General features: G+C 40.8%; 1 protein-coding gene across 2 annotated transcripts in view; it reads left to right on the top strand.

Moving 5' to 3' along the window:
• Window positions 1-27,407, top strand: part of naaladl2 (N-acetylated alpha-linked acidic dipeptidase like 2) — a 175,033-nt gene that overhangs the window by 63,730 nt on the left and 83,896 nt on the right. For both annotated transcript variants that reach the window (XM_028999689.1, XM_028999690.1), the window contains exons 3-5: window positions 13,873-14,140; window positions 19,427-19,546; window positions 25,085-25,235. In XM_028999689.1, the coding sequence (XP_028855522.1) occupies window positions 13,873-14,140; window positions 19,427-19,546; window positions 25,085-25,235 (539 nt within the window). The remainder of the gene's footprint in view (window positions 1-13,872; window positions 14,141-19,426; window positions 19,547-25,084; window positions 25,236-27,407) is intronic.

Below are 27,407 nucleotides of genomic sequence, written 5' to 3'. Positions count from 1 at the left end.
TGAAATAAGTAAATGTTCCCTTGGATATTACAAATAATGTATGAGAATTTTCATCAGCGACGTCTCATGCTCCTCACTAGCCTCATGATGTTGTTCTAAGGCAATGCGTTCCACTGCTACATGCTGTTCTGCCAGGTCACGTGGGGGTGGGGTACGATCATTCAGTCTCTGCTTCAACTGGTTCCAGACTGGTTCCATGGGGTTCAGGTCAGGGGACATTGATGGCCATACCATATGAGGCACTCCAACTTCCTGAAGTCGAGCTATGACAATTCTGCCCCAATGTGGTGGAGCATTATCATCCATGAACAGAAAGTTGGGGGGGTGCTGGCAGAATTGGAGGATGATGATGGGTTCTATGACATATCTGAGGTAAAAACAGTGTTTTTTTAGTGACTGAGCCATGTAAAATAACCAAATCTTTTTTGCGCTGACTGGTGATGCCAGCTGTTGCACTTCCTCCACCAAAGCAAACCATGGAGACCATGTTGACCTCAGCGCATAGCTCACCGTGCCTTCTCCAGCAACGCTGATGCTACACTCATTATTGAACAGGACCACTGCTGCTTTTTCTAGGTCACATGGTCTTATGCAAGGTCATGGTCACTGCAAACATTAGTACCCCAGTACCCCTCGCATCTCGTAAATGGTCCTGCAGCTGTGTGGCAGTTGCATAATGATGTTGCATAGGTCCTTAGGTACTGGACATCATTGCGGTCTGTCACTCGTGGGGCTCCACTCCTTGGTCTGTCATGAACTCTGCCAGTAGTTCTGTGTCTTGATGCAAGTCTGCTCATGACTCTTTGAAGTTCACCAGCAACATCTGACTACCTGCCACCGACCCGAAGGCACGCCATGGCCACGTGACACTGCTTGTCCGTTAAGTGACGTTGTGTGTTCATGGCTGTTTGAATGATGAATTTGGAATTAATTACTGACAATACCAGCTTTTTATACCCACAGAATGATGAAATTGATGCCACACTGAGAAAGGTTGTCTCTTGATATTGACCCCAATATAAGGTACACCTGTACACAATGAGACCATTACATGGTAAACCCAAAATGAGGTGTGTCTATCACCCCAATACAATTGCCTCCCTATCCCAATATAATTGCCTCCCTATGTATGACATCCACTAAGTATCTCACAATATCCCTAACCTATTGTGAGTAGTGTATATTAGGAAACCTATTAACAAATGACACATGTATAGCTACAGACTGGTCAATTAGCACTGGCCATTCATATAACACAGAGAGACCCCTCTACATATATTGCCCGCAGTATTTAGATAAAATAAACAATTTCTTACCTACTTTCTTGCGTACTGATGGTTGTTTCTGCTATTTTGTTGCAATAATTTGCAGAAGGTAGAAAGATGGATATAATGGCCACTCTTGCTTTCACAGTAACAAAGGCCCTATTGGGATATCCAACATTTTTTGAAGTGAGAATCCCTCCAGGGCCAGAGAGATTGATAATAATTGCCACACACAAAAATATCTATCTAGGGCATCGAGACAGGTAATATTTTTTAGCTTATCTTGCCAGAAAGGACATTTCTACCAGACAACCTTTCTGCAAAGTAGCATCATCAGAGGCAGGGCGATGAATCTTAAAGAGCCAAACTGAAAATCTATTTGTAAGGGAACTGGAATTTAAAAATAGTTAAAAATTAAATTAAGCCTGAAGTCAAAGATTCAGTGTTAATTTACTTACTTTTGTCTCTGAATTATTTATGCTGCCAGGATTTTGCGTTGCTGCACATTAAAATGAAACAGGTTCTTGTCTATTTAAAAACTACACTTTACACTTGCAAAGAAGATAAAAGATTTTAATTGATGATTTTGTTGTGATTTTGATTATTTAATATTCAAAATCAGTGTATACAACATACAACAAACAGATTGATTTACAAGTTTGTTGTTGGTCTGCCATTATTCTGCTTCTGGTGTGTGTGTGTGTGTGTGTGTGTGTGTTTTATTCTGTTAAGGTAAAAGTACACTGGATTATGCCAAACAACAATTTAATCAGATAAATGTCAAAAATAGCTAGAAGTTGTATTGATATATTGGTCATATTTCATTGTCCGGTGATATTTTGCCATATTCCTAGCATCAACTAATATGACATTCTCAGATGCCTCTGGCTGATGTTTTGCACAAAAGGTGCTATCTTGTGGTCTGACATGGAAATATTATCTTCTCCACCTACAGTTTTTTCCCATTAACTGGAAAAGTTATCTTTTATGATGAGGGATACGTTTCATAACAAGAACATGAAACATAAGCAAATACTCCCACGCACAATATATGCCATTGGCCAAATTGCTATGGTCAACATTATTGGTCCAGAATTTCACAATTGTGCATTCCTTCTCCAATTCAGTTATTTATTTATAGGTTATTATTTTTGTGATAAGCATGATCTTGCCAACGTATTTTCAATGTGTTTTCACACAATGATTTCAGCTCTCGACTTATCCTCTCAGCACATCTCAGCAAGTGCGGTCCATAGAGACAGACAATTTCCATTCCCTAGTGCCATCCCCTCAGTTCTCCTCCTTGTGTACAAAGAACATGCTATCATACCCACTTACTACTCCCATTAGCGCCCTGCTCATGGCACTGGTGAAGGGCTCTCTGGAGAGAGCACACAGAATGTCCTTGAATCGGGAGAGCTGTCCCACTGTGCATTGGGTCCACTTTCATCCTTAAATGATCACAGCACTAAAGAGGGATGAGGATATGTGTAGGACTGCGCATAGGTCTGACCTCCAGTGTCTGGTTTTACTTCGTTAGAGAGAAGACGCTCTCGCAGTCAGGGTGACACAGAGTTGGCTTGCTCAGACAGGCATTGTCGCGAGCCGCATGACATTCCATGTTCAAACTATGCATTAGGAAGAAATCTGTTGTCTGAGCCTCTCTGTATTAAGACACTCACTGACTGGCAACTTCATGAGTAACTCCTATGTTGTGCCTGCACTCAAGTGGCAGGTAGACTGGCCTTAAAGATGCCCTATGTGTGAGTGATGTATGTATGTATGTGTGTGTGTGTGTGTGTGTGTATGTGTACGTCTGTAGCTGTACAATCTGATAGTCACCACCTGCCCAGATCATCAATGGTCACTTTTTTTCAGACGAGATGTCAGGTGCCTGGTGACACAGTGGAAACTTTACACTTTACATTTGTGGCATTTTAACTGACACCCTTATCCAGAGTGACTTACAATCAGTAGTTACAGGGACAGTCACCCTGGAGACACTCGGGGTTAAGTGGTTGGTTCAGGGACACAATAGAAGTAAGTGGGATTTGAAACTGTGACTTTGTTGTCTTTGTGGTTCATGAGTGAGTGTCTAGCAGTGGCCTAATGGGTAAGGAATGATCTAAAGGTTAAACCACTATGCTAACCAGTAAACCACTTAAACCACTATGTTAATACCACCCCACTTTGTGTCTTCAGGCTCCTGCCTTACATCTGAAGGTTCCTGGGATAGGCTTCAAATCCCATGACCCTCATATGTATGATCGGTCCATATCCATATATAGATGGATGGATTAATTTGTGATATATAATGGGGGATTTATGGAAGCACTACACCTCCCTTATAGCTCTTCACACACAATACATATATTCAGTAAAAAGTCTCCGGTTCAAGTTAAGGTTCAAACTAACAAACTGTGCTTCACTATTCCCATCTTTCCATATGCTGATAATTTGCTGGATGTTTATTATCCAATCATCTAGTCTCCTCCTATTTATCTGGCCCTCTTGCTCTCTTCTGCACATCCACAATGACAGCAAAAATAAAGATGGAGAGACTGGGAGGGTGCGAGAAAGAGAGGGAACAGGGTTAACTTGGTAACCCTGGGTTTTAATTGCCTCTCGTAGATGATGACATTGATTAATCCACTACAGCAGCGCTGCACGCTCCCACCAGACACTGGCCGCTTGTAGACCACACTCTGCAGAGTAGTGTTTCACAGCCCGCCACCGAGGGGGAGCCGTTTCATCTAAAATTAGCCAATGACAAATACGCAAAGGCTTAATCGCTATGTAGCAAACATTTTTAAATGATTTAATTCTCTGTGTAATATATTTTGGAGCGAGCTTGTTAGTGTTGCTGTAGAAATCAGGTACCCTGACAAAACACATCTTTGCAAGCATAAGTGTTACACATTCACTTAAGACAACTCTATACAAATTGAAACATAATTTACTGAACAGCAACCTATAATGTTTCCATCACAGTTTTAGTTTATTATGTTATTATTATGTTTCTCTTTAAAGCAATTCTATACACTTCCAAGACAATGTCACTGATCTCAGCAGGCTATTGGCCTCCACAGGCCCCAAGAACAGCGTCAATGCTGCAGGAGCCAATCCCAGGACATTGGGTGCAGGTCAGAGACTTCAATGCACAGTATGCACATACACACCATTAATTCACTGTCATACCACATCGGGTTGAGATGCAAGAGCCGCAAACATTAATACAGCAAAAGTGGGTAAGGGAGAAATGAACTCATAAAGAGTTTTAATCACCCTCACTGAACGAGCACTAAACTAGGAATGATTAGAACCCATGCAAGGCCTGGAGTGTCTAGGCATCCCAGAGCCCTCCCACAAGATCGCAAAACCAGATAAGATGAGAGATAATTTGATCCTTTATTAGATACGGTATAACAGTCACTGAAGGCGGTGGGGCTGGTGGCGGCAAACAATGCACTCCAGTGTCCAGAATGGAGGCAGGACGCGCAGGGACAGGGCCAGGGCCAGTGAGTGTCAGGGTGTGTCAGTCAGTTCTGCTGGCCTGCCTGGTAGCATGGGTATTGGGTTGGACACAGTCAGCCCTCCTGAAACCGGACAGCTGGAATACAGGGCTTGGCAATGGGGCGCCGGGACAGGTGGGGTCTTGCAGTGGGCCTTGGGGCTGTGGGCCTTGGGGCTGTGCAACCAAGGCTTCCCCAATGATGGGTCCAGGACCTCAGAGACAGGTGGGTGGGACATGTTTGGTTCCTCACCAAACCTCCTCATCACTGGTTTCTTCCAATTTGCTGGTTTCTGCTGACTCTCCATCAGCCTCGTCCTTCCCCAGTTTTTGCCATTTTTTTGTCACAATTTTTTGTCAGCTGTCCCTCTTAGAATTTGTCCTTTTTTCCATTTTAAATACAATCATCAGATTTCAATTGTGATACTTTCCTATTCCAAAAACAGAAAAATGGCATTGGTGCTGTTCGTGATTGAATTGCCAACTTTTAAAGCAAAAAAAACAAATGATGAACACGTAAGCAACAACTGAGAGCTCATTTTTTATTTTCTTATGTAAGCCTGGTCGGTTTAAGCTGGTACAAAACTGGGAGTCAGAGGGAGGGTGAGTCAGACACCTTGACTTACGTAAGTTGGCGTTTCAGCCACTGACACAGCACTGTGCCGTTAAGGTTGCTCACCTCCATACAGACGTACAAACAAGCCCCTTGGGTAGAACAGAATTGTGTGCCAAAGCCTCATTCTTTAAAAAAAAAGCTGTGATTCCACTAACCCAAAACCTGCATCAAGCAAACACTTCTCTCACTTAAAGGAGGAAAGTGAAATGCTTCTTTAGCAAATCCCTTTTTCACTAAATGCATTACTTGGCGACAGCACAGCGTGAAAACATGTGTTGCCATGTGATAAGAATGACCCAACTCATGGATGGGGTCATGCATTTTACCCACACATCTCTCCTCACCTTAGACGATAATCTCTTTTGCCATTTCAAAAGTGTGCACTGTGTAGCGTGCTTTCTGCCGGCTGCGAAATGCTAATGGTTTTGCAAAAAGCTCCAGCCACCGTCCAGCACCTCCCCTCCATCAGTGCTGATCCGTTAATGCGTCTCACTATTACATGCAGGCACAACAGGTGCCCAGCGTGCACTACATCTCATTTGCCTCAGCTCACGGGTGAGAGGTGTATAGGACTGTAGCTGCATTATAGTAGTCGATCGAAAGAGAGATGGAGGAGCGGGACATCGCTCTGTATGCTGAGCATAGCCCCTGTTCCCAGCACGCCGATGGCCGGGGAGATTTGGGGCTTGTCAGCCTCTCAGATGCATTGCCTGGTTAGGGCTGTGTGTTTACCAGCCGCTCCCCGGGGCTCGACGCAGAGGGCTACTGCTCCTCTGCCATGAATCACTCGGCCTCTCGGCTCTGTCACGCAAAATGAAGGCTGCTGTCCTGCATAGGTGAGCGTCCTTCATTCAGCCATCGCCTGTCAGAACTCGAGGGACTTCTGAGATCTGGTTCATCGGTAATGAGGAATGGCCAATTAGTGCGCAGATTTACTGTTATTTACCGGGATCAGCAACATCGAGGCATTATTTATCGCTAGGATCATTTGGTGCACCATTTTCAGTATGTAAGTAAAATAGAAAATGCATATGTCCTGTTTATATGAGCAAATGCACCAAAATATACTGAAGATGTTCTCAGACTTATGTTAAGTGATATTGTAAGAAGTGCAAAAAAAGATCAGTATAAACCTGTATTAGCTCTTTAATAGGGTTCTAATTAGGGATTTAGTTTCCTCGGGTATTGATCCAACTTGCTGACTGTATGGTTATTATGTAGGTAGCCAGTGTTTATGATGCTCAGCATGACGCTGTTTGACATTCCTTGAGTGACTTTGCAAGATTATGTCCCAAATGAATTTTCTTATTGTTTTTAGTGCAATTTGCACAAGGTTGGTCTGTGGCTAATATTTTGAAATCATAGCGACATAGCACACTCTAAAAAAGCTGTCATAGCTTGTGATAAATAAAATATGAATACAAAAGCAAAGTTCCAAATGGACAGTTCACTGGTTTAGGTACTTTTATGATTTTGCATGTTCAGAACTGTCATAGATTTGTCTTTTTGTCGGGGTCTTGTTCACATGTTGGTAAAAGGTCCAGAGGTACTGTAATCCTTGGATCAGGGACCTTAACGCCCGGCCTCCTTACATAGTGGCTTGACTTGATGCCAGTTTACAGATTCCCCTTTGAACAGCAGCGAGGACTGCAGAACAGGATCTGGTTGATAGGTAGGCCACGTCTCATTGACAAACTGACACAGCACTTAGTGGCTTCTGCCAGGAGTAGAGGAGTTTATTTAGAGGCTCAGACGGCACAGCGCTATTGTTGAAATGTCTTTCTTATCAAAAGCAAACCGGCTCACTCTTGTTTGTCACAGCAGTGTAAGTCTCCTGAAGTTTTGCTAGCATTATTTTATTCTGTTATGCTTCTGCCTCAATATCATTTTTATTTGTATCAGATGCAAATGTATTTTTTAGACAATCAGATTTCGTTTTGCATATTTTTTAGCCATCAGCAAAGAAATGTCTGTGGTGCACTATATATGCACATGTTTTTTTACTTCTTTGCCCTAGTAACTCCAATATTAAATATGTAACATGTACTGTAAAAGTTTTGTTTCAAGATTGGCCAATTACATAATAATTTATAAATCTGGCACAAAATTTGTCGACGAAAAAATTGACAAACAGGTGATGTGGTTCATTTGGCTTTCAATTAAGATGATCTTTACAAAAGATAGAAAGCATAAAGATTATTCAATGTAGCTCAAGTATAATTTGGACACCAAACATGGCTGATATAAATTTTGTAGAAATTTACCATCAGATACTGCATGCGATTGAGCTTTTGCAGCTTTTGTTTTTTTGTGTGTTCAGTTTGTTTAAAAAAAAAGAAAATGCAACTGTCGTTATCCAAGACGATTGTTGTAATCCTAACCCTTAATCTCAGAAGTCATAGTTTATAGTAATTGTGTGTTTTGCGTTTGGATATTTCACATTTCCCCACTAAGACCACTCACACTCAAACACACACACACACACACACACACACACACACACACACACACACACAGTCTCTGGTGTTTATGAGTTTATCTTGAACTGGGAAAGGTTTTTATCTTTTATCATTATTATCTGGCTTTGGCGCCTGCTCCTTTTTCTCGCTTTACTCCCCTGCTGGCGCTGCTCACAGAGATACGTCAGATAAATAAAAATGCCTTTTCTCTGCTGGAAAATAAGATGTTTTTCTGTGTGTGTGTTTTTTTTTTTTTTTTTTTGCCTTCAGCAGTGTACAGGCTGAGAAGCAAGACTGACTTTTGCAGAACTGACTATTCAAATATAGAATTTGAGCCTTTCTGGTTTAGTCCATTTGGAGTGCTGTTGCTGGGAAGATCTGACTGATATTCTGCAGCACACAAAATGCATAAGCACAACAGACCCTCACTCACTTTCCATAACTCCAATACTGGGTGCCGGAGCCCATCCCAGGATGCCGCGAGGACTTATCCAGGGTGGAATGCCAGCCAACCGCAGTGAGCGTACACATTATTTACTCATTCCTGGTACAACTTATGGTGATGCTGCTTTCTTCATTCAAGAGCAAAAAGACGTTTGAAATGAGGCAGCGGAACTGGTTCTGTACCATCAGTATACTGTACAGTATCCTGTGTATTCCTGTGAACTTCAGTCACATCCTGAAGACCCCCCTCATGACAACAAGTTGAATTCTGTTTGTTTGGTGGAGAAATGAGCTTTACCAGGCGCTCTGTGTCTCTCATTCTGTGATCAGTCATGTCTGCCAGGCCAGCCTTCAATCCACTCTTCATCAGAACATAGAAACAGAGGATAGCTTGTCGAAATGCAAAAGATAATGTACTATTCTGTCTTTACAAATTGTATTTAAAGGGAATCTTAAATTATGCAAGTGGTATTTCACGGTAGAGCATGTGAAGGAAATCTCTCCTGCGCTCATTTGACATCAGTGAATCCTCTAATTTTCTAAAGATTTATCCAGGTCAGAGTTGAAGGGATGTCGGCACTCATACTCAATGGATGAAGCATGAGTCTCTAAAGTGATTGGATGAGTTCTCCTAAACTGATCTGCTGTCACGACTACGGACTTACGGGGGAAGGAAGCGCAGAGGTCTGACATGCTGGGAAGGGGATTTATTATAACAAACAATAAAGAGATACAAATAAACAATGGCGCGGTGGCCGAAAACAATTTAACTTAAATAAAGAACTTAAACTAACCCGTAGGCGTGTGGCGATTGCCAGAACTCAAAAACATAAAGACATTCACTCACTGAAGTCAAGTTCATGTCTGAGTTCATGAAAATGCCGGAGACCTAGAAGGGGCGGAAACTTCCGGCATTTATGGGGCGTCAGGATTGGAGTCAGGTGTGGAGCCCAGCTGCAGGCAATCCTGACATCTGCTTATTATTTTCCATTACACACGAAGATGTGTTCCCCAGTCACACTCTCTGTCTGGGATTCGGCAAACATGGGCTTTTATTTAATTTCTGCTGAAAACATTCGTCTTAACCCTTCCCATATACAGTAGTCTAATAATAACTTGTTGTCACATGATTCCATCCAAATGACTGGGAGCAACACGGAAACGAGGTAACGTGACTCCTATAAAATGGCAAGATGGCCACCGCCAGTCGCTCAGTCATTGATTGATATCCGTCAACTCGACTCGGCTCCTACTCAACCCAAAACCAGTAAGACCTATCCTGTTCATCTCCTCTCCTTTCTACTCATTCCTCTCATCCCGCCCCATCTCAAATTCAACCTAAAATGCAAACGACAACATCCATGTGTTGTTGCGGCTCACGCCAGCTCTCGTTTGCATAGTAAACCGGATTAAACTTACCTGCCTCCTTGCATCCCACCGCACCGGGGTCTCTCGTTTCTTCCCACACATGCTCACGTTCTGGTCCACCGTGACAGTTGTCAATCTAATATTTAGCTGATTTACTTTTAATAATTATATAGATACCAATGATTGTTTTTTTTTTTTTTGTGGCTGTAATTCGGCGTTCAGCCGTCTTTGCCTCGACTGGTTTCTAGTGAATCCAAAAGAATTTTTTTTTTGTTTTTTTTGAAGATTCAAGAATTCATAGTTATCTGTCATCATTCTTTTGTCTGTGCTTAAACAAAGCCGCCTCTTTAGAGAGCTGAGGGGAAGAGAGGGGGCAGGCTTTCTGTAAAGAGCAGGGTTCACTGCTGCCAGCATTATCTTCCATAAGGCATTCTTCCACAGTTCAGCAGGCTCCCAGACAGCTCCTATCAAGAGCCATGCCCTCCGTCCAACTTGCTCCCGGTGACCAGCTCTGCAGCTGAAAGGGATAGCCCGGCTGTCAGTCACTGCCACTCAACAGTCTTTAATTAAGGCCAGAAAATGTCAGTGGAAGTGAGACAGTACAAAGTTTTAACTTTGACTGTAGATTAGCTTATAACATATAAACTAATCTAAAAATCATAAATAATAAATAAAATAAATACATGAAAACAACAGAATGATTGGACGTTGTTTTCATTTTCACATTGGATCAGCGTACAGGGTATTGTTTTGATGACTGATTCTCTGTCTTGGTTCGGATGGTTCGTTGCTGAGAGTAGACAGGCAATCGCTGATCAATGTTAGTCAGACTCAGGCTCAACAGATGGCTTTCCCAGAACATGTCCTTGGAAGGAGAAAGAGGGGGAAAGGTTAATATATCCAGGCAGATGTCCGCTTCTCTGAAAACGCATGTTTGCTGTACACCGTATTGTACTTCAAAGAGGTCACTGTGAAGTCCGTTAAAACAACCACAACATTTATTTAGCCCAAAATCACATTTACAGCATTTATCAGACGCCCTTATCCAGAGCAACTTACAATCAGTATTTACAGGGACAGTCCCCCCCTGGAGACACTCAGGGTTAAGTGTCTTGCTCAGGGACACAATGGTAGTAAGTGGGATTTGAACCTGGGTCTTCTGGTTCATAGGAGAGTGTGTTATCCACTAGGCTACTACCATCCTATCACAAACAATATGTCTCAATGGGTTTTGACAGGCCCTACTGTTGACCCCCACACCTTGACCCTTTCTACACACAAAGAACAAACTCAGCTAAAAACAAAAGGGAGAAACCTTGGGAAGGAGTGAGTCAGAGAGGGACTCCCTTACAGGGTAGAGTGAGCGTGCAATAGGTGTCCGAGCAGAGTTGGTATTGATTTGTCCAAGAAAACAGTCCAATAGGGGTCAGAGCAAGGTTGGTATTAACATGGTGCTTTTGGAGAAAATCTGGACACTGCAGAGTAGTACAAATCTGTCCTTCGAGCAGTGATTCATGTCTCTGTGTAAACTGCAAATTGCTAAACACGTGATTGAAAATGGCCAGGGGCAGAGGTGGCCTAGTGGGTGAGGAAGCCGACTCTTAATAGGAAGGTTGCATGATCAAATCCCGATGCGCCAAGGTGCCACTGAGGTTCCACTGAGCAAAGCATGTCCCCACACACTGCTCCCCGGACACCTGTCATGGCTGCCCACTGCTTACCAAGGGTGATGGTTAAAAGCAGAAGACTCATTTCTTTGTGTGTGCTGTGCTGCAGTCTTTCACTTTACAGGGAATTATTTATATTTTCCCATCACCATAGCACACAGGGCATGTTCGCGAATGTCACATTCACTAGTTTGCCTGTCAAAATGAATTGAAGTGCTGATAATCTAATGTATTTAAAGTTCATCATCAAAGCTCGGTGGGGGGATTGTTTCTTGTTTGCATTTGTTGATTTTTGGAAGTCCAGAAGATACTGTGAGATTAGCAAACATGCCCTGTGCCCTTTGCACATGAGAACATGCTGTTTATGATTTTAACACAAGTTTCCAAACATTTCCAAAATTCTCCATCTACACATGCCACACTTTTTCAGATGATCTATATTGGTCTTTAGAACAGATGGAATGTAGCTAGTGCCTTGCCATCTTGAGGCTCATGGTTAGTCAGCCTCGCCAGCAGCAGCCGGCTGAATCTCAGCTCTTCTCCTCGGCCCCAAGAATGAGGCATCAATCAGCCAGCCAAGCTGTCGAGGGTGGCAACCTGTGGCATGTGACATCGGCCCGCGTCCTGTGAATCGTGGCGTCTCCGGAAGTAATGACAGGAGCTCTGCAGGCTCGTCCTCGTCGCTCTGTCACTACAAGTCTCTATAAACCTGATACCTGGGGGCTGATAGGGGTGGAGCCCCACAGCCTTTCTGGGGTCCCTGTTGCCTACCAGAGTGTGACATTCCGCTGATGAAATCTGACTGATGCAACATCCAATTGCAGCTCATAGTGATGGTCGGTTTCCGTATATCACAGCCTGGTGACACGGATCTTTACTGGCAATATCTGGTAATACTGTCAATTCCAGTAGAAATGTCCTTATCCCATGTGTGCAATAATTAAAAGCAAGAGTCATACAGGCCATGTTAAGTTTCCCCCTGATTAATTAACTCAACAATTATTCTTCAAAAACAAAAATCTTGACATTTTGTGGAAAGGGAGACAAATTCATCTTGTTTTTTTTTTACTTAGGAGAGCACACACTGGAGAGGGATCATGAGGGATTATATTGCAGTAATTGTCATCGGGCCCTTGCCCAGAGGTCAAACTCATTTTTAAAAGAACCTCAGATCATTTGTCCGCCAAAGACTTTGGCCGTGCCGAATCACACATGTTTTATTTGAGACTTTAGACTTTCTCCGATATTTACTGAGAGCTCTCAGTCCATTCAGGGCCCATTACCTGAGATGGGGGAAGAATCAGGCTCTCCACTCATGCGCGTTGCTGCTTTAATTAGATTACCGAGTCGCTCATGCAGAGCCGTGGGGAATTGGTGCAACTCAGCCTGAATGGTATAGGCTCTGATGTGTAAAGTGCGCCAGGATGAAGCTGAAGAGCAGGATTCTTAAAAATCCATTCTTTTTGAGGGAGGCGATGACTCTCCGAATGTGAATAGTATATTTGTGTGTGTGTGTGTGGTACTCTGCAAAAGGTGTAAAACTAAGAATGCTCATGAAAAAGCTAATCAGAATTTTTAACAATTTACAAAATGCAAATTGATGCAAATTGTCTAAATCAAGTCATCATTTCTTTCTTTCTTTTTTTTGTTGTTGTTACAATTGCACAAACGTGTGGATTTTGAGGGTAATTTTCAGGTGTATTATCAGTTATTCCAAAAAGGTGCTAATCATCATTCACTGAAACAGAAACTGCTGTGCTTAAACAGGAGGTTTAAAACTGCTTCCACTGTGAGAACATGGAAGAGAGTTTCATGGCACAGGTCATAGAGCATGGCAAGACTGAACGCAGCAACACCTGCGAGGTATTTATACTGGATCAGACAAAGATTTCAATGCAGACCAGGGTTTGAGGATGTACTGTTTTGAAGAAGCACAGAAAACAGACAATGTTGGGGATCGCAGACTCAGATGTCCGGATTACATGAAGAGACAGTAGGATTTGAGGGTGCTTTCAGACATAGCATTTTGTGGTTAGTGTTTCAAGATCTTTAGAATAATTTACCAGCAGTGTTCCTTCAAAAAAATCTAGAAGAATTGATGCTGTTTTGAAGCATGGTCACACCAAATGTAGATTTGATATTAGACTTTTCTCCCATTCATTGTTTTGTTAATTAATAAAAATAAACTATTATGTGTACATACATGTAATATGTACATTTCCTTTCTGATTATCAGTGAATTTGCAACAGTTCATTCAGCTGCTTCTATCAATATTAAATAATTAAATTAATCTGAATAAGAGATTGTGCTTGATTTTGATCCCAGAGCGTATACAGCTTCTTAATTAGAAGACCACGTTAAACCCTTTGAGAAATAAGAAAGTTAACCCTGAGTCAACACTCCACTAATTAGGCTAATGACGATTAGTCCTGCAGGACTTTGTTATTTACTGTTGTGACAGTGTTGTTCACGTCCACCGCCATGCGTCACTCACTGTGTCTTCATGTTGTTGTTTTTTTTTTTGTATACTGTTATGTCCAGGGAATTTAGTTATTTATCGGGCACCAGTGAGTTGACCAGGGCAAGGCTTCTCCTCAACAAGTGGCAAGATTTGGGCTTGAAGGATGTCCAGCTGTCCAATTACACCGTCCTCCTGAGCCACCCCGGGCCTGTTTCCAGCTCCATCATAGATGTGAACAGCAGCCAGTGTTTTCTCCCCAATGGAGAGGGCTGTGACCCATCAAGTCCTCCACCCAATGAAATCCAAAACTTCTCCTTTGCAGCCTACTCTGCCGTGGGCAGTCTGGAGGTATGCAGCGCATAACAACACAACATTCTTTTAATTTTTTTTACAGGAATGTATTTCCTTAATCGGAGCAGCAGAGATCTCTGTGTTTATGATGCATTGCCACCGACCGTGTCCTCCCTGGTGAAGGTTAATTCTAACCATTATGCAAGTCAGTCAGCCTCTGCATCACAGGCCTATGCAATATGTGGCTATTTTTAGAGTCCAGGCGTCCTGTCTCTAGAGAGAGCTGTGAGTGCTGGAAGAAGATACATTGCTCTTCAAAAAAAAAAAAAAAAAAAAAAAAGCAATGCTGTGCTGTGCTCTGAATACGAAGTTATCCAAAGTTAGTCCTTTGAAGTCTGTCCCCCAAAAGAAGGGTCAAAGTCATCCATCACAATGCAGTTTGACTCTCCTCTTCTGTTCACTGATATGAATTAAACACCATTTGTAATATCTCAAAATCAGTATGGGGAGGTGGAAAGAATAGGCAAACATGCCTGGCTTGATGGATGAAACACCGGGAGTCTGTTTTAAATGTGCTGTTTATGGGCTGTCATAGACCCCCCAAAACCAGCCTTACTAACCCACAGGTCAGCGAGCAATTCACTCCTGCTTTCCCGATAATTCACTACTTGTATTAAAATGTGGTCTATTTTATGGACAAAACAGACACTGTCTAAACATTCATGAATTACCAAAGCCCAGTATTGATCCGTCAGCAATAAAGATGTTGATTTAAAGCACAACACGAGGAACCGAGTTTGGACTACATTTTCCTAACTATAAATCCATTACTAATATCACTTCTCATTTCAATAATTGTCATGCCACTTTGAATAAATTAAACATGTCTTCATGTCCAGAAATGCCTTTTTAAACAACATTTAGAGACAATTTTACAAATGATGTGTAAGATTTAAATGGGAAATTCTTTCCCCAGCGAGGCAGCTAATTGAATCTGATTAAACAAGCAACAAATTAAAAAGTTAAGCAGCTGAGTTCCAAATTAGAACAAAACTGAACACATTAGTTTGAATTAAACTGTTGAGGCGTTAAGTATGGGCGTAATTTTCTTAAATGCAAATTGAGCAGCCTGCTCTTTGAAGGACTGAAGGCAGTATTGGTTCTCTTTGTCAAATGACCTCAAAAAGCTCCCTTTATACCTAGCAAGCTTGAAAAACATGAGCCCCCGAACCCCACTCACCTCCCTGATCCCACAAACAGAATCGAGAAGTGTTAAAAAGTTAAAAAGTGTTACAATGCTGCATGCGACAGCATGAACCCTGCATTTATTATTCAGAACAAGACACCCACTTGGGCCCTTTTAAATGTGACATAAAAGTAAGATTTGCACTAGAAAAACAGCTTTTCTATTTGCAAAAAATTCACAAAATACAAAACATGTTTCAGTAGCACCCAAACTGCTCAGAAATGTGAAGGGTAGAGTAGGTAGACTAACAACTGTGTAATTTAACTGTCAATATGATGTGGCAGAGCAACTGAAATATATATGGAAACTGAACAGAGTGTCACTCAGGCCATCAAGAACATTTCACAGATTCTCCACCCATCTCTAAATCACTCTATTTTGTCTCACTGCCACAATGTAAACTGCATGACCAAGTTTTGCTGAAGAATGAGCTAGTCAGTCTAGGTCGTTTTGTTTATTTTTATTAATTTATTAGGCACTGACATGAGCCAGTGTACGTGAACCTCGTACTCTTAGAAATTAAATGAGGAAATCAAATCATAAGAGTCACATAGACTGAATGATCATAATGGGGCAAACACATGTGAAACTAATAAAACTGAGGATGAAGAGAAGAACTCCATTGTGGCAATTAATGCCTCTAGTGGCAAGGAGGTGCCAGGGCCAAGACATTAAAATAGTATTATAATGTAATATTACTGTAATGTTACTATGTTCAGCTTTAATACAACTGTTACTAACCTTTTCAGCTATTATGCACACAACAAAACTAGTCAGAGTGGTCCCAAAACATTTTAAAATTCAATAAATAATTTCTGAAACCTAATGTTGTCCACTTCACACCTTTCAATAAAACTTTAGGCGAGGTTCCCTTTTGGTCTGCAGCAGTAGAAAGTCACATTTGTCGTAATGAATTTTTTAGTGATTATACATTATTAAACACATGCAAATGTCAATTGCTTGCCGCCACCACCAGCGTAAAATTGTCCTGTAGCGATGTTGGCAGTCTTTTCGGTCATGTATGGTTATAATGGATAAATCCTAGCTGACCATGAACAAATCATTCTGCAGTTACTGTTTTCTGATTGGCGGCCCCTCTAAATATATACATCAGCTGCTAAAGTTTGATGGCTTGCGGTATTTCCCATTAAAGATGAAAGAAGCAGTGATTTCCAGATGAAAATGGCAGTCCCTCACTTTAGCTTTATTACAGCTTCGTTCCAAGTAAAATAAATAAATGAATAAATCTGCACTGTTGACCATAGCAGTGCCTGTGCCAACATTACATGCTGCTTCTAAACTCCTCTAAATACTTATGTGGCTTTAATGTGCCATTAGCAATTTAATTTTATTATTATTTTTTTATCTTTTTTTAAAAATCAACTTTTTAAAAATCAGGATGCAGCACCATAGACCACTCCCTTTTTATTTATTATACAGGTCAGAAGAGTATCAAGTGGCTAATTACACACAGACAATGATGTGCTGCGGTCGCTGGTATCAGACTGTCAATCACTTTGTCGCGGTATAACACAAACTCAGTCCACCAAAGTGGATTCATCTTCTCCAGTGAAATTCTTCCATGTCTGATCCAGCTTTTTCCACTGCAGCTGGCCATGTGTCATTGCAACCACGACAATGTCATAAGGCACAGTAACATAAAAATGGCCGTCCAAGTGCAACTATAATAAGGCTGGCGTAAGACATAATAATATTTATAAAAAAATAGAGCCAGTTTCTAAAAGTGATGATTAAAATAACATTTAAATTTAAAATTAGAAAAGTAAAAATGCATTAACAGCGCTTGTTTGCTGCTGAACGTATGTTGTATTTAATGCACCACTGGGGATTTATTTTTAGGGGATGTGTTTATTTATTTGAACATTAAAGCCACACAACAACTCATTATACATTAAACTAGAATACAACCGTAAAAAAAAAGCTCATTTTTTTCTATACATGTTCATTTCTCACTTAGCCCTGTGCCTAAGCACTGCACTGTTACCTTCTCATCAGAGACAAGAGAAAAAAAACAGCGGACTGACCCAAGGAATAGCCACAGGAAATCGAATTCTACAGGTCCTGGTTTTCCACAGGGGTTTAACTCATCTGCTGGCCAGTTACACTTCTCAGTTTTCTCCCTTCAGTAATCAGTCTCGTCTGATGAGCGCATTCCCTCTGTGTTCTGTCTTTATGCGCTGTCAACAGTGCTTTTATCCATCCCAGATCAGGTTTCATTAGGCATATAGATTCCACCATCTCACTGGTTAATTGGTTTGTTGCATGCAGTTGTTCTGCAGTCCACATTGGAAGAGCAAACGATTTAGCAATTTTTTTTCCTGGTAATTTAACTCAATAAATGCTAAATATTATAATTAAATAGATTCATATGAGTGCAAAAGGAGTGCACAATGCTCAATGCTGACAAACTCCCTCATACTTAATGGATAAAAAAACCCTTTTAATACAGTTTCTCTGAGTGGTTTTACTCACTTTGCACAGCACGGTCGATGCGTTGCTTATTTTCAGTCCTCTCAGTCATTAACTTGTTAATGTTGCTAATAAAACCAGAAATTTCTGGTTATATTGTTTGGTACTTTTAATGGCAGGCGTATGAATTCTGAATGACAATTAGGCAGACATAAAACACAACAGCCTTGGCTGATAATTTCTTAAAGAAGTGTGTCTTCACAGCAAAAGCATGTCTTATGAATAATAAATAAACATTTAATTGCAATCGTATGCAGTTTGTTGTACTAATCTGAAGATCTGAAGCACAATAAACTGCTGGGATTCTTTTGCGCCTTAATTTCTTGATGTAGAACAACAATAAAAGTCTATGGTTTTTTTTTGTTTTTATGTAGTCTTTATTTTTTTGTATGAGTCATATTTCATGCATGCCTACCTTTTGCATTAGAATCATTTTATAAAAGCTTATCGATTTTTCTTTTTTTTTTGGCTGCCTGGACAAACAGTAATAGAAATAAATGAAATCAAAGTACAAGTCAGTGGTCCTACAAAAGCATTGGATTAATATATTAAAGGTGAATACCTCAACAGAAATAATTCCTAAAAATATTTCCTGAAAAAAAAATTGGACCTCCATTTTGCTTCCTGGTTATGAGTTCTTGTTTCGGCTTCGACTGTTCACACCTGTGTATTTATTTTATATTCATTCTGTTCAATTCCATTCTTCCTGCTTTTTCCTTTTTTATGACCCCTTTGCACATCAATCTTATGACCTGCATTAAAATATATTTCCAATCTGTCCCCTGTGTATTCCCTGTGCATTCATTTAGATGGAAATGTACAGGGGAGATTGGCTCCTCAGTAATATTCCATATAATGCACTTTCCAGAATGTGAAAATTCTATGACGTTTCCAATAAAATGTAGGGCCATTCTGGGTCTGAGGTCTCTGAACCAGAGAACGTCGTTTTCCTTCCCTTGCCCCTCCCTGGTTTGGCTGATTGTTTTCACCTCTGGTAAACTCTGGTATACACCTCTGTATACCATGCCCAGTCCTTCTTTGGGCCACATTTTTTCATTTAACCAGATCAGCTTATGTGTCCTCTTCTTCATAGGAATTTTTTGTTATAATTTAACATGATATGGTACAAATGCATTAAAGGCATCCTGAGAGCAGTTGGAAACCTTGTTATTTTCATAGCTTTGAATAGCAGGGAAGAAAAAAATAATCATTCTATCGTTTTCCAATTTTGCCTCTGTTCTGGGGAATTTAGTGGAATGCTTTTATGATGCAAATGCTGACAACGGTGATAAATCTCCAATTCCCCAGCTCAGTGGATGCAAACGAGATGTACTCTCCTCTCTCCGGTATCACATTTCTCTTGCCCCCAGGTCTCATGAAAAATGAATTGGGGCCCAGGTATAATGCGCCATCTGATTTCCTGCTGCGTACCATGGGCCCTTTCGACGGCGCCTTTACTCACTGTGACTTTTCTTTAACTTTCACATCAGCTGGAATGGACATGATTGGGATTATTTCTCACGCCTTTACTGATTTTACTATTTCATGTGTTTTTCCATCTTTTATAAATGATTTACTTATTTACTTTTTTATTCTCATCCCTCCAGGCAGAAGTAGTTGACGTACAATATGGGAGCAGAAATGACCTCATTGATGCCAAGGCATTGACAAACGTGACCAGCAAAATAGCAGTGATGAAGTTGGGACATGAGCCATTGCTTTATAAGGTAAGGGCCACGCGCACAGGAAAGGACACAGACAATTCACGTATGTACTCATTTACTTGCAGGCGATTAAAAGCAGCCCTCACTTCAGGACAAATGGCGATGATGTTTACGTCGCCGTCGGGGTGTGCTTGAGACGGATCAATTTTAATTTTGACTTGTGACATTTGTCCAGCGGAGTGAGGAGCTTTTATTTGGGCCGTGTCTGATTTGTAAGCCGGCAGATGAGTTGTGTCCTGATGAAGCGGAGCACAGTGGTGATTAGATGGTTGAACAATATGACGACAGAACCGTTTAAGGTGGCAGCTCATTTGTTTTCTGTACCATTGAACTTCGTTTCAGATAGATGCTATTAATCCTAGTAAACAAACTGATGTAATACATCTTGAATGTCATATTTGTTATCATTATTGTTAAATGGATGAAAAAAGTTGGGGGAAAAAACATGAAGCAGCGTCTGGTAAAATGGTTTGTTTTTAAAGGAACAAAGTGGCTGGATTGATGAGTGTGGGCCTGATTAATGAAGAGTTGATTTAGGCTGTGAAGGTGACTTATGACATAATTCAATAATGGCCAGTGGAGTTGATGGTGTGTATTTATGAAGCATGCTTAGAATGCCAAACTCTAGTGTCTGGGGTGGAAATGAGAATGATAAAGTTTTCACAATGTCATATATTTTTTACATGTCCTTTTTAATGTGCCTCGCAAAACACATGCAATCGCTTACCAGTTTTTAAGACCTTTTCTGCAGAGACTCACCATGAATATTTTTTTGAGTGATCAATCCTTATGCACCATAATGGGTACTTTTTATTTTGATTCATTTTCAACTTATATGCTTTTGTATTTTTTTATTCTATAAGAACAAACACATGTTTATATTACATTAATTCTCTGGAGGAAAAAATATAGTCTTTTGGGTTCAGAAATAAAGCTAAATGTCAGACTAGTTGTTTTCTCACTAAGAAAGGCCAGCTTATGGTGTCTGGGCACTTCCCTTTGGAGGGTTTCTGGCCACGTACCACTGGGAGGAGACAACCTAATAGACCCAGCACACATTAGAGTGATTTGATCTACTAGTCTTTCTAGGAATGCCTGGGGATCCGCCCAGAGGAAGCTGCTTTGTGAATGGAAAAAAAAATGAGTTGACCTTATCATGCACTGATCTGAACTTCTGGCCTTATAAAAAAAAAAATTGTATATCATTTTCTGGTGTATACGTTCCACAATATATTAAAAAGCAATTTTTACCCTTACATTAAGAAGGTAGTTTCAAATCTTGTTATAGTCAAGTCTATGTTCTTAATTATTTGTGATAATGCAAAAATTTAGCATTTAATTTGGGAACAAAGTCAACTCTTCTTCTTGTTGGATAGAGAATGACTCATGATCTGAAATGAGTCTCAACCAGACATGTGTGTGTTTGAAGAGCTATTAGCCCCATGCAAAATCGGGTTAAAAATGGCAGTCCTACAATCCTGGAAGGTGAACATTATTAATTGTGCTTTGCATCCCCCGTACCTGTCAGTCATGGTTATATATCACCGATTTCCCACTAGTCTGATGCTGTCGCCTATTATTTATCCCAGGTCTTATCATTCTAATTATACTGGATTAGTGAAAAGGTCAGGCCTAGCGCGGTGATGTTAGCACAAGCTTCAGCCTGGACTACTGTCAACATTTCATCTGCCCTAGTTACTGACATGTCATTAAAGGACACCTGCTGCTGGGAAGTGGTGAGGACGAAATATTTTTAATAGGGCTGTCAAAATAAATGTATGATTTGCTGCGAATCATTTTAAAATTTAACGCAGCATGAACGTTGTTTTTTTTTGCTCATGACAATATACCCCCAACATACCCGACATGAACACAAATTTATTTGTCACCCCATAACCCTAAGTGTTGTTTTAAATATGCGTCACAGATTTAATCACAATTAGTTAACTAATTTTGGCATTTGACGGCCCTGTTTTTTAATGATAAAATAGATCTCCACCACTATTATTTGAACTTTCTAAACGTGTTGGATATTTGCCTGATAAATGGGAGATGAGGGGGTAAACTGAAAGGTAAAGGTGAGTTCAAGGAGAGAGAGTTTTTCTCTTTCTAAAAGGATTTAAAGGCACCCAGGTGGGTTAGCCAACTTTTTTTCTTGCACATTTGAGCTTTATGATGCATAACGGTTTTAAGGGAGAGGTGGATGAGCAATTCCTGTGAATATTCAGTTACTGCAAGCTCAACGCAAACTTTTAAGTAATCAAATGGCTTCTAGCTCCTTTAATGGCAGATATGTTTCTTTGAAGCTGGAGTTGTGAGACCTGAGAGCACCTCTCTGCTCTGGAGGTGCTGCAGTTTGAGCTTCTGTATCCTCCACTTTCAAAAAGATTATTCAGCCTCTGGATGAGTTTCCTTATTATTTGGATTTTGTAATTCTTCAAAATCCCCCCTTTTGTGATTAGTGTGTTCGTTTTTATATTAACCAAACATCCTATGATTCTTATGATTCATGTTTGTTAAATTCACTTTTTCATAAATTGCACATTTATTGATGGATGTGTGTTTTTCTGCTCTAAAGCATCGTAAAAATTCCAAAGGAATGGGAAGACATTATCACACACATTCTTGATAAGCATTCGGTTTGAATTGAATAGAAATCAATTTCTGAATAGTTTTTTATTTATTTTTGGACACGTATGTGTGTTCTGGCATTGTCTGCTACTACCGACCAACTGACCTGTAGACATTTAGTCCAGATTGTTAGGCATGGTTCACAAAGAGATCGTACAGCAGATGCAGACTCAGGGGATGCCCTTTAAATGGTAAAGTTCAGAGTTCAGTCTGTGGCTTGAAAGACCCAAATGATCTCTGCAAGCCTTCGCTTGCCAAGAACAGCAAAGAAAACAATTGGCAAAACTGACGGTAAAAGATTCTTTATTCTGATTTGTTATAAAAGTAGGAGCACATTCAGCACACCAGTGCACCATTAGAACACAGGCAATAAAACTGGAAGAATTTCTTACTTTCTTGTATACATGCATTACGTTTTGCTTACATTTAGTTACATTTCCTTAGGTTTGCATCTTGTGCTGGTGATGTGCATGTTTGCCTTATGTACCTTAGCACACATAGAGCTTACATATGACCATTTTTTGTTAATCACTATTTTGTTCTTTGTGGTTTTGCTGAACCTGAGCACTCAGGATGTATTTTATGCAAACAGCTGCTAAATATAGCATTGCTTTGCAGATGGAGCAGCTCTGGTACAAGGCTGTGTGCAGTGGAGTTTGTACCTCTGAGTAAATGTCAAGTGCCGTATGCTTAGTTGTGCTCCCATATTTTGTCATGAAAGACAAGGTGTTAGTGGTTGTTGGCATTTAGCAAGTGGCCCATGATCCATAGAAATATTACCTGGGGCTTAGAGTAGATACAAAAATACCTGCAAGGTACCTGCTATCTGGGAAGAACACCCACATTGGATTTGAGATGATTCTGATCCATTTTTCACCCCTTCTGAAAACCATGCTTTTGTAGAAAAAGGTCATTCAGCTTTTTTCATATGTATGCTACATAGCGAGGATCCTTCATGCTTACAAGCCTGTAATGCCCCAATATGTGCTTTACCTCAGGTCCCCATCTTGTTGATGCATGGTCTACCTTCCACCAGATCGAAGCACATAAAATCCCTGCTTTTTTTTTTTCTTTCCCCGCATGCCATTTGTATTTCATGAGAGCGTTGGAGTTTGCATTACAGTTGCAATGTGAAAAGCAAATGTAGCATAATAAAAAGTGACTCAGAGGATATAAATGGCTGTCGTGATACAAAGTGGGTCAGCAGCAGCAACCATGGCTCGCGAAAAAACACCCTGCAGCTTTCGTAGGTTTTACCTTAGAGAACATCTCACATATTGGATCGGTCCAAAATGTTGTTACACCACTTTGCTAAGCAGCGTACTGTGGTGTTATACAGACTATATATGGGCATGGTTGGGCCGGTAGCACAAATGTAGGCTGCACTCAAACAAAGAAAAAAAACAAGGTTACTATTAACCTTTTGACTCATCAGGGCACATTTATGAAACCCTTAACTAATGATTTTATATTGATATTAAATTGTTCTTAAGCACATGATTCCTTGTTTTGTTACACAGTTCTTTAAACTGTATAAACAACTATTGAAGCACACTATCAAAACCGCCACTGGTGATTATGGAGACAAAAGTGGAGGCCATTTTGAAGAATCCAATGCTAGAAACATATTTAGTTTTTTCTGTATCAGGAGAAAGTTATGTATGTTTGATGAATTAGTTTTTTCAGAGTCGCCTCTTTCTCTTTTTACCTTCATGGCTGCTTTGTTCACTACTGTCAACATCAAAAGCCACTTCATGAGATGCTCATTAATATGAGTGAATGATCCCCTGTGTTATGAGTATGGGCCTAGTGGTGGTTGGAGCCGAGTAGACTTACACTGACTGTAAGTAGCTCTGGATAAGGATGTCTGATAAATGCTGTTAATGTAAATGTAAATGAGTAGGTGATTTCAAACTTTGAATTGGTAGTGGGCATGTGGAATATATATACAGTAAGGAGAATAGACAATGTAACTGGAGCAACTGAAACTGATGTGTAATGCATTGTAGTATATCAGGATGTACAAAGTTTCAAACAGAAAAATATATTTAGTAACTAATTTTCATTTCTGATCCAATTAGATGTAGGTTTCATCAATTAGTTATCAGTGGTCAAGGAAAATAGAGCTCTGTGGCCTTCAAAATAAATATTTCATGGATTCTTATTCTTATTTTAAATTGTGTTATTCTCTAAATGCATTGCTGATGGACCAAAAAACAGCACAGTTTTAGCTCTGTATAAATGAGTAATTTACAGAACACTGATTCACTTTCTTTAATCCAGTGTTAGAGGGAAGGGGGGTGGGCAGGACAGAGATCTGTCCCGTTTCTGCATGTCTGCACCCAGGGCTGCGCTCCTCAGACGTGGATGTGTGCGGCGTGGAGCAAGCTGCCTGCAGCGGAGCTGGCAGAGGTGCGCTGGGCTCATACGGCTGTCAACCCGCTGTTATCTGGAGTGACGGGCTCCAGGGCGTCTGTCAGACATCCTCCTTGAATAGCCGGAGAGAGAGAGAGAGAGTGTGAGAGAGGGAGAGAGAGAGAGAGAGAGAGAGAGAGGCATGTCACTGTCTCTGTCTGGGTCTTCGACTCAGGAACACTTCCATAAACATCCCTTCCCCACCATCGTTCCTCAAGCCCTGATGAATATATTTAACCCAGAATTACTCACTCACACCTTCTCTGCTCGCGAGTCATCCTACACCTCCAGCTCTCATCTGCATTTGCGTGTCTTCTCCTGCTTCTTAAAGAGTAGTGTTGAAATGAGTTGAAGTGACTTCTTGAACATCACATCTCGGTGGCTTCCAATTATAGGCCAGTGACCATGCTCTTCTGTGTAATGAAAGGTGTTATGTGGAGAATGTATAGTACGTATGTTCCTGTAATATATGTATTTTGTAACTTTTCTTTCTAGCTTTCCCTTTTGGCTGAAGCCGGATTTGGGGGTGCTCTTCTTTACATAGACCCATGCGATGTCTTCAATGAGACAGAGATCTGGCACCAGGCCTTTGGTGTCACTTTGAACGCTGGAGGAGACCCTTCCACCCCTGGCTACCCCAGTTTTGGTGAGTAACTGATATTGGAAAGTGCCATGTGGCAGGGTAAAATGTTGTAGTAAATGTAAGACGTGTGAAATTTGAGCACTTTTATCAAAATATTGCAACCAAAACCAAAAAAAATGTGGGTAAATTTGGGCATATATACAGAATATAGAGGACAATATACAAGTAACAATTAAATTATTGCACAGCAAAGACAATCACAATAAAACATTGTATACTGTACAGTTTATTTGGACAATTCAGTACAAATGTATACTAATTTCTTGGTATTTATGTCTAATAGTAGACAAAACATTCATGGAGGTAATGTATACAGAGAATACAGCAACATTGACAAATTTTTCATGGTTTAGAGATAGAAAACAAAATGGATAAAAAGGAATGACATGGACTGAAAGGGTTCCATCTTGTCTTTTCTTTTCTTTACATAGATTATGTTGTATTTAGCTGACATTCTTCTTCAGCGTGACTTCACTGTCACTGACTGGTTACAGGGACAGTAACCCTGCATCTCAGTGTTAAGCATCAAGCTGAGTGAAACTGTGGTAGTGGGTATGCTGGGTTTTACACTGGAACTGTGATCATTTGGTTCACAATAATTTTTTTTCTTGTGTTTTTTTTTTTTTACTCACTAAACAAATAGGATGAGTTCAGTCATAAAACGTACTTTTAAAGAAGACTAGCATGTACAGACCATTCTCATGATCTGTAGACCACAGTATCAATATGGGAACATGCTTACTTGATATTCGACAACTGCTTTTAAAAAGAGTCAATATGCTAACCTTTCAGACTGTAAATAGTTCTAGGGTTAAACTTTATTCTCCCTTCTGCCTACACATTCCCAGAACCATTTCACCGTTTACAGTTATTTGCTGTAATTAACATAAATGTTAATTCCCATGGGCCACACAGAGGCGCAGCGCTTGCTGTTTTGGCCTCACACCTCCAAGGTCATTAGTTTGAATCCCTTCTCTGGCTTTGTGTGTGCAGATATTGCATGCGCTCGCGGCGTTGCCGTGGGATTTCCTCTAGGTTCTCTGGTTTCCTCTCGATGTCCATGCACATGAGGTGTGAGTGGATTGTGTATGTGCATGATTTATACTTTATATTGACCAAACTCTTATAATGACTCCACTAGCCAGACTGTGGTAAAATGTAAGATGCAAAGTTAAGCGCGAATTCTTCATCCTCTGCTTCAGTAAAGTAAAAAAAAAACTACTAATGATATGTGACATCCTGTGATTACATGAATATTCAATTACTCATCTTGCTAATTTTATCCCAATGCTAAAAAGGAATAACACAGAGAAATAACAATGGGATGCTCTGGAGTTAGGACAAGTGTGTAATCGTTTCAGTGGGACATGGTGAGTGGAGGTCAAGTGGGGAAATGCACAGTAAGTGCAACAAGAGATATTCTTCAAAGAATAGAAGCCCAGGGCACTTTAAGCAACCTGCATCATGCATGACTTTTTTCATACCTCTTGAAAATGTAAAATCCCACTGTGCTATACAATTCTGTCCCATTTGGAGAATTTTCAACCACTGTGTATATTTGATAAATCACAAATTTCATACTTCAGACATTCACACATCAAAGGTAAATTTAGTCTAAAACAATACTTAATCAAAGCAAAAATGAAGTTTGCTTAATGTCCTTGTCATGGCCAACGCGCCTCCAGCCCGCTAGAGGGCGCCTCACCAGCCTGGGAGACGACGACCCGGAAGAGGAAATGGAAGCGGGCGGTGCAAGTATAAAAGTGAGGTAACCCCAAGGAGGCCCACTCTTTGTATGAGTTTACTCGCTAGCTCTCTCACCCACGGCCAAGATAATTGTGATTCATGAACTATGACCTTCGCCTGCCCACGACTTCGAGAATTGCCTGATCCCCTGGAAACCACGAAAGAACCCCGACCGGAACTTCCTGGCCACGACCTCTGCCTGCCCCTGACCTTGAACCTGCCTGGCCCATTGGTTAAGACGGGATTCCATGCTCCCCTACCTTCCTGCCGCCCAAGACCTACTCCCGTCCAGTCCAAGATCCCGGACCATCCTGAAACCCGCCGTCTTCCGGTTCTCCTCTGCCCCGGTACTTCCCAAAGACCCCGAAATGACTCCCCGCTGCGTGGCAGCGCGTCCATTGTGTCCTCTCCGTCCTCAATCCTCGCCGG

Source organism: Denticeps clupeoides, chromosome 13, assembly GCF_900700375.1.
Source record: "Denticeps clupeoides chromosome 13, fDenClu1.1, whole genome shotgun sequence".
NCBI classification, from domain to species: Eukaryota; Metazoa; Chordata; class Actinopteri; order Clupeiformes; family Denticipitidae; genus Denticeps; species Denticeps clupeoides.
The sequence above is the reverse complement of the archived record's forward strand: the minus strand, read 5'-3'. Positions and strand labels throughout refer to the sequence as shown.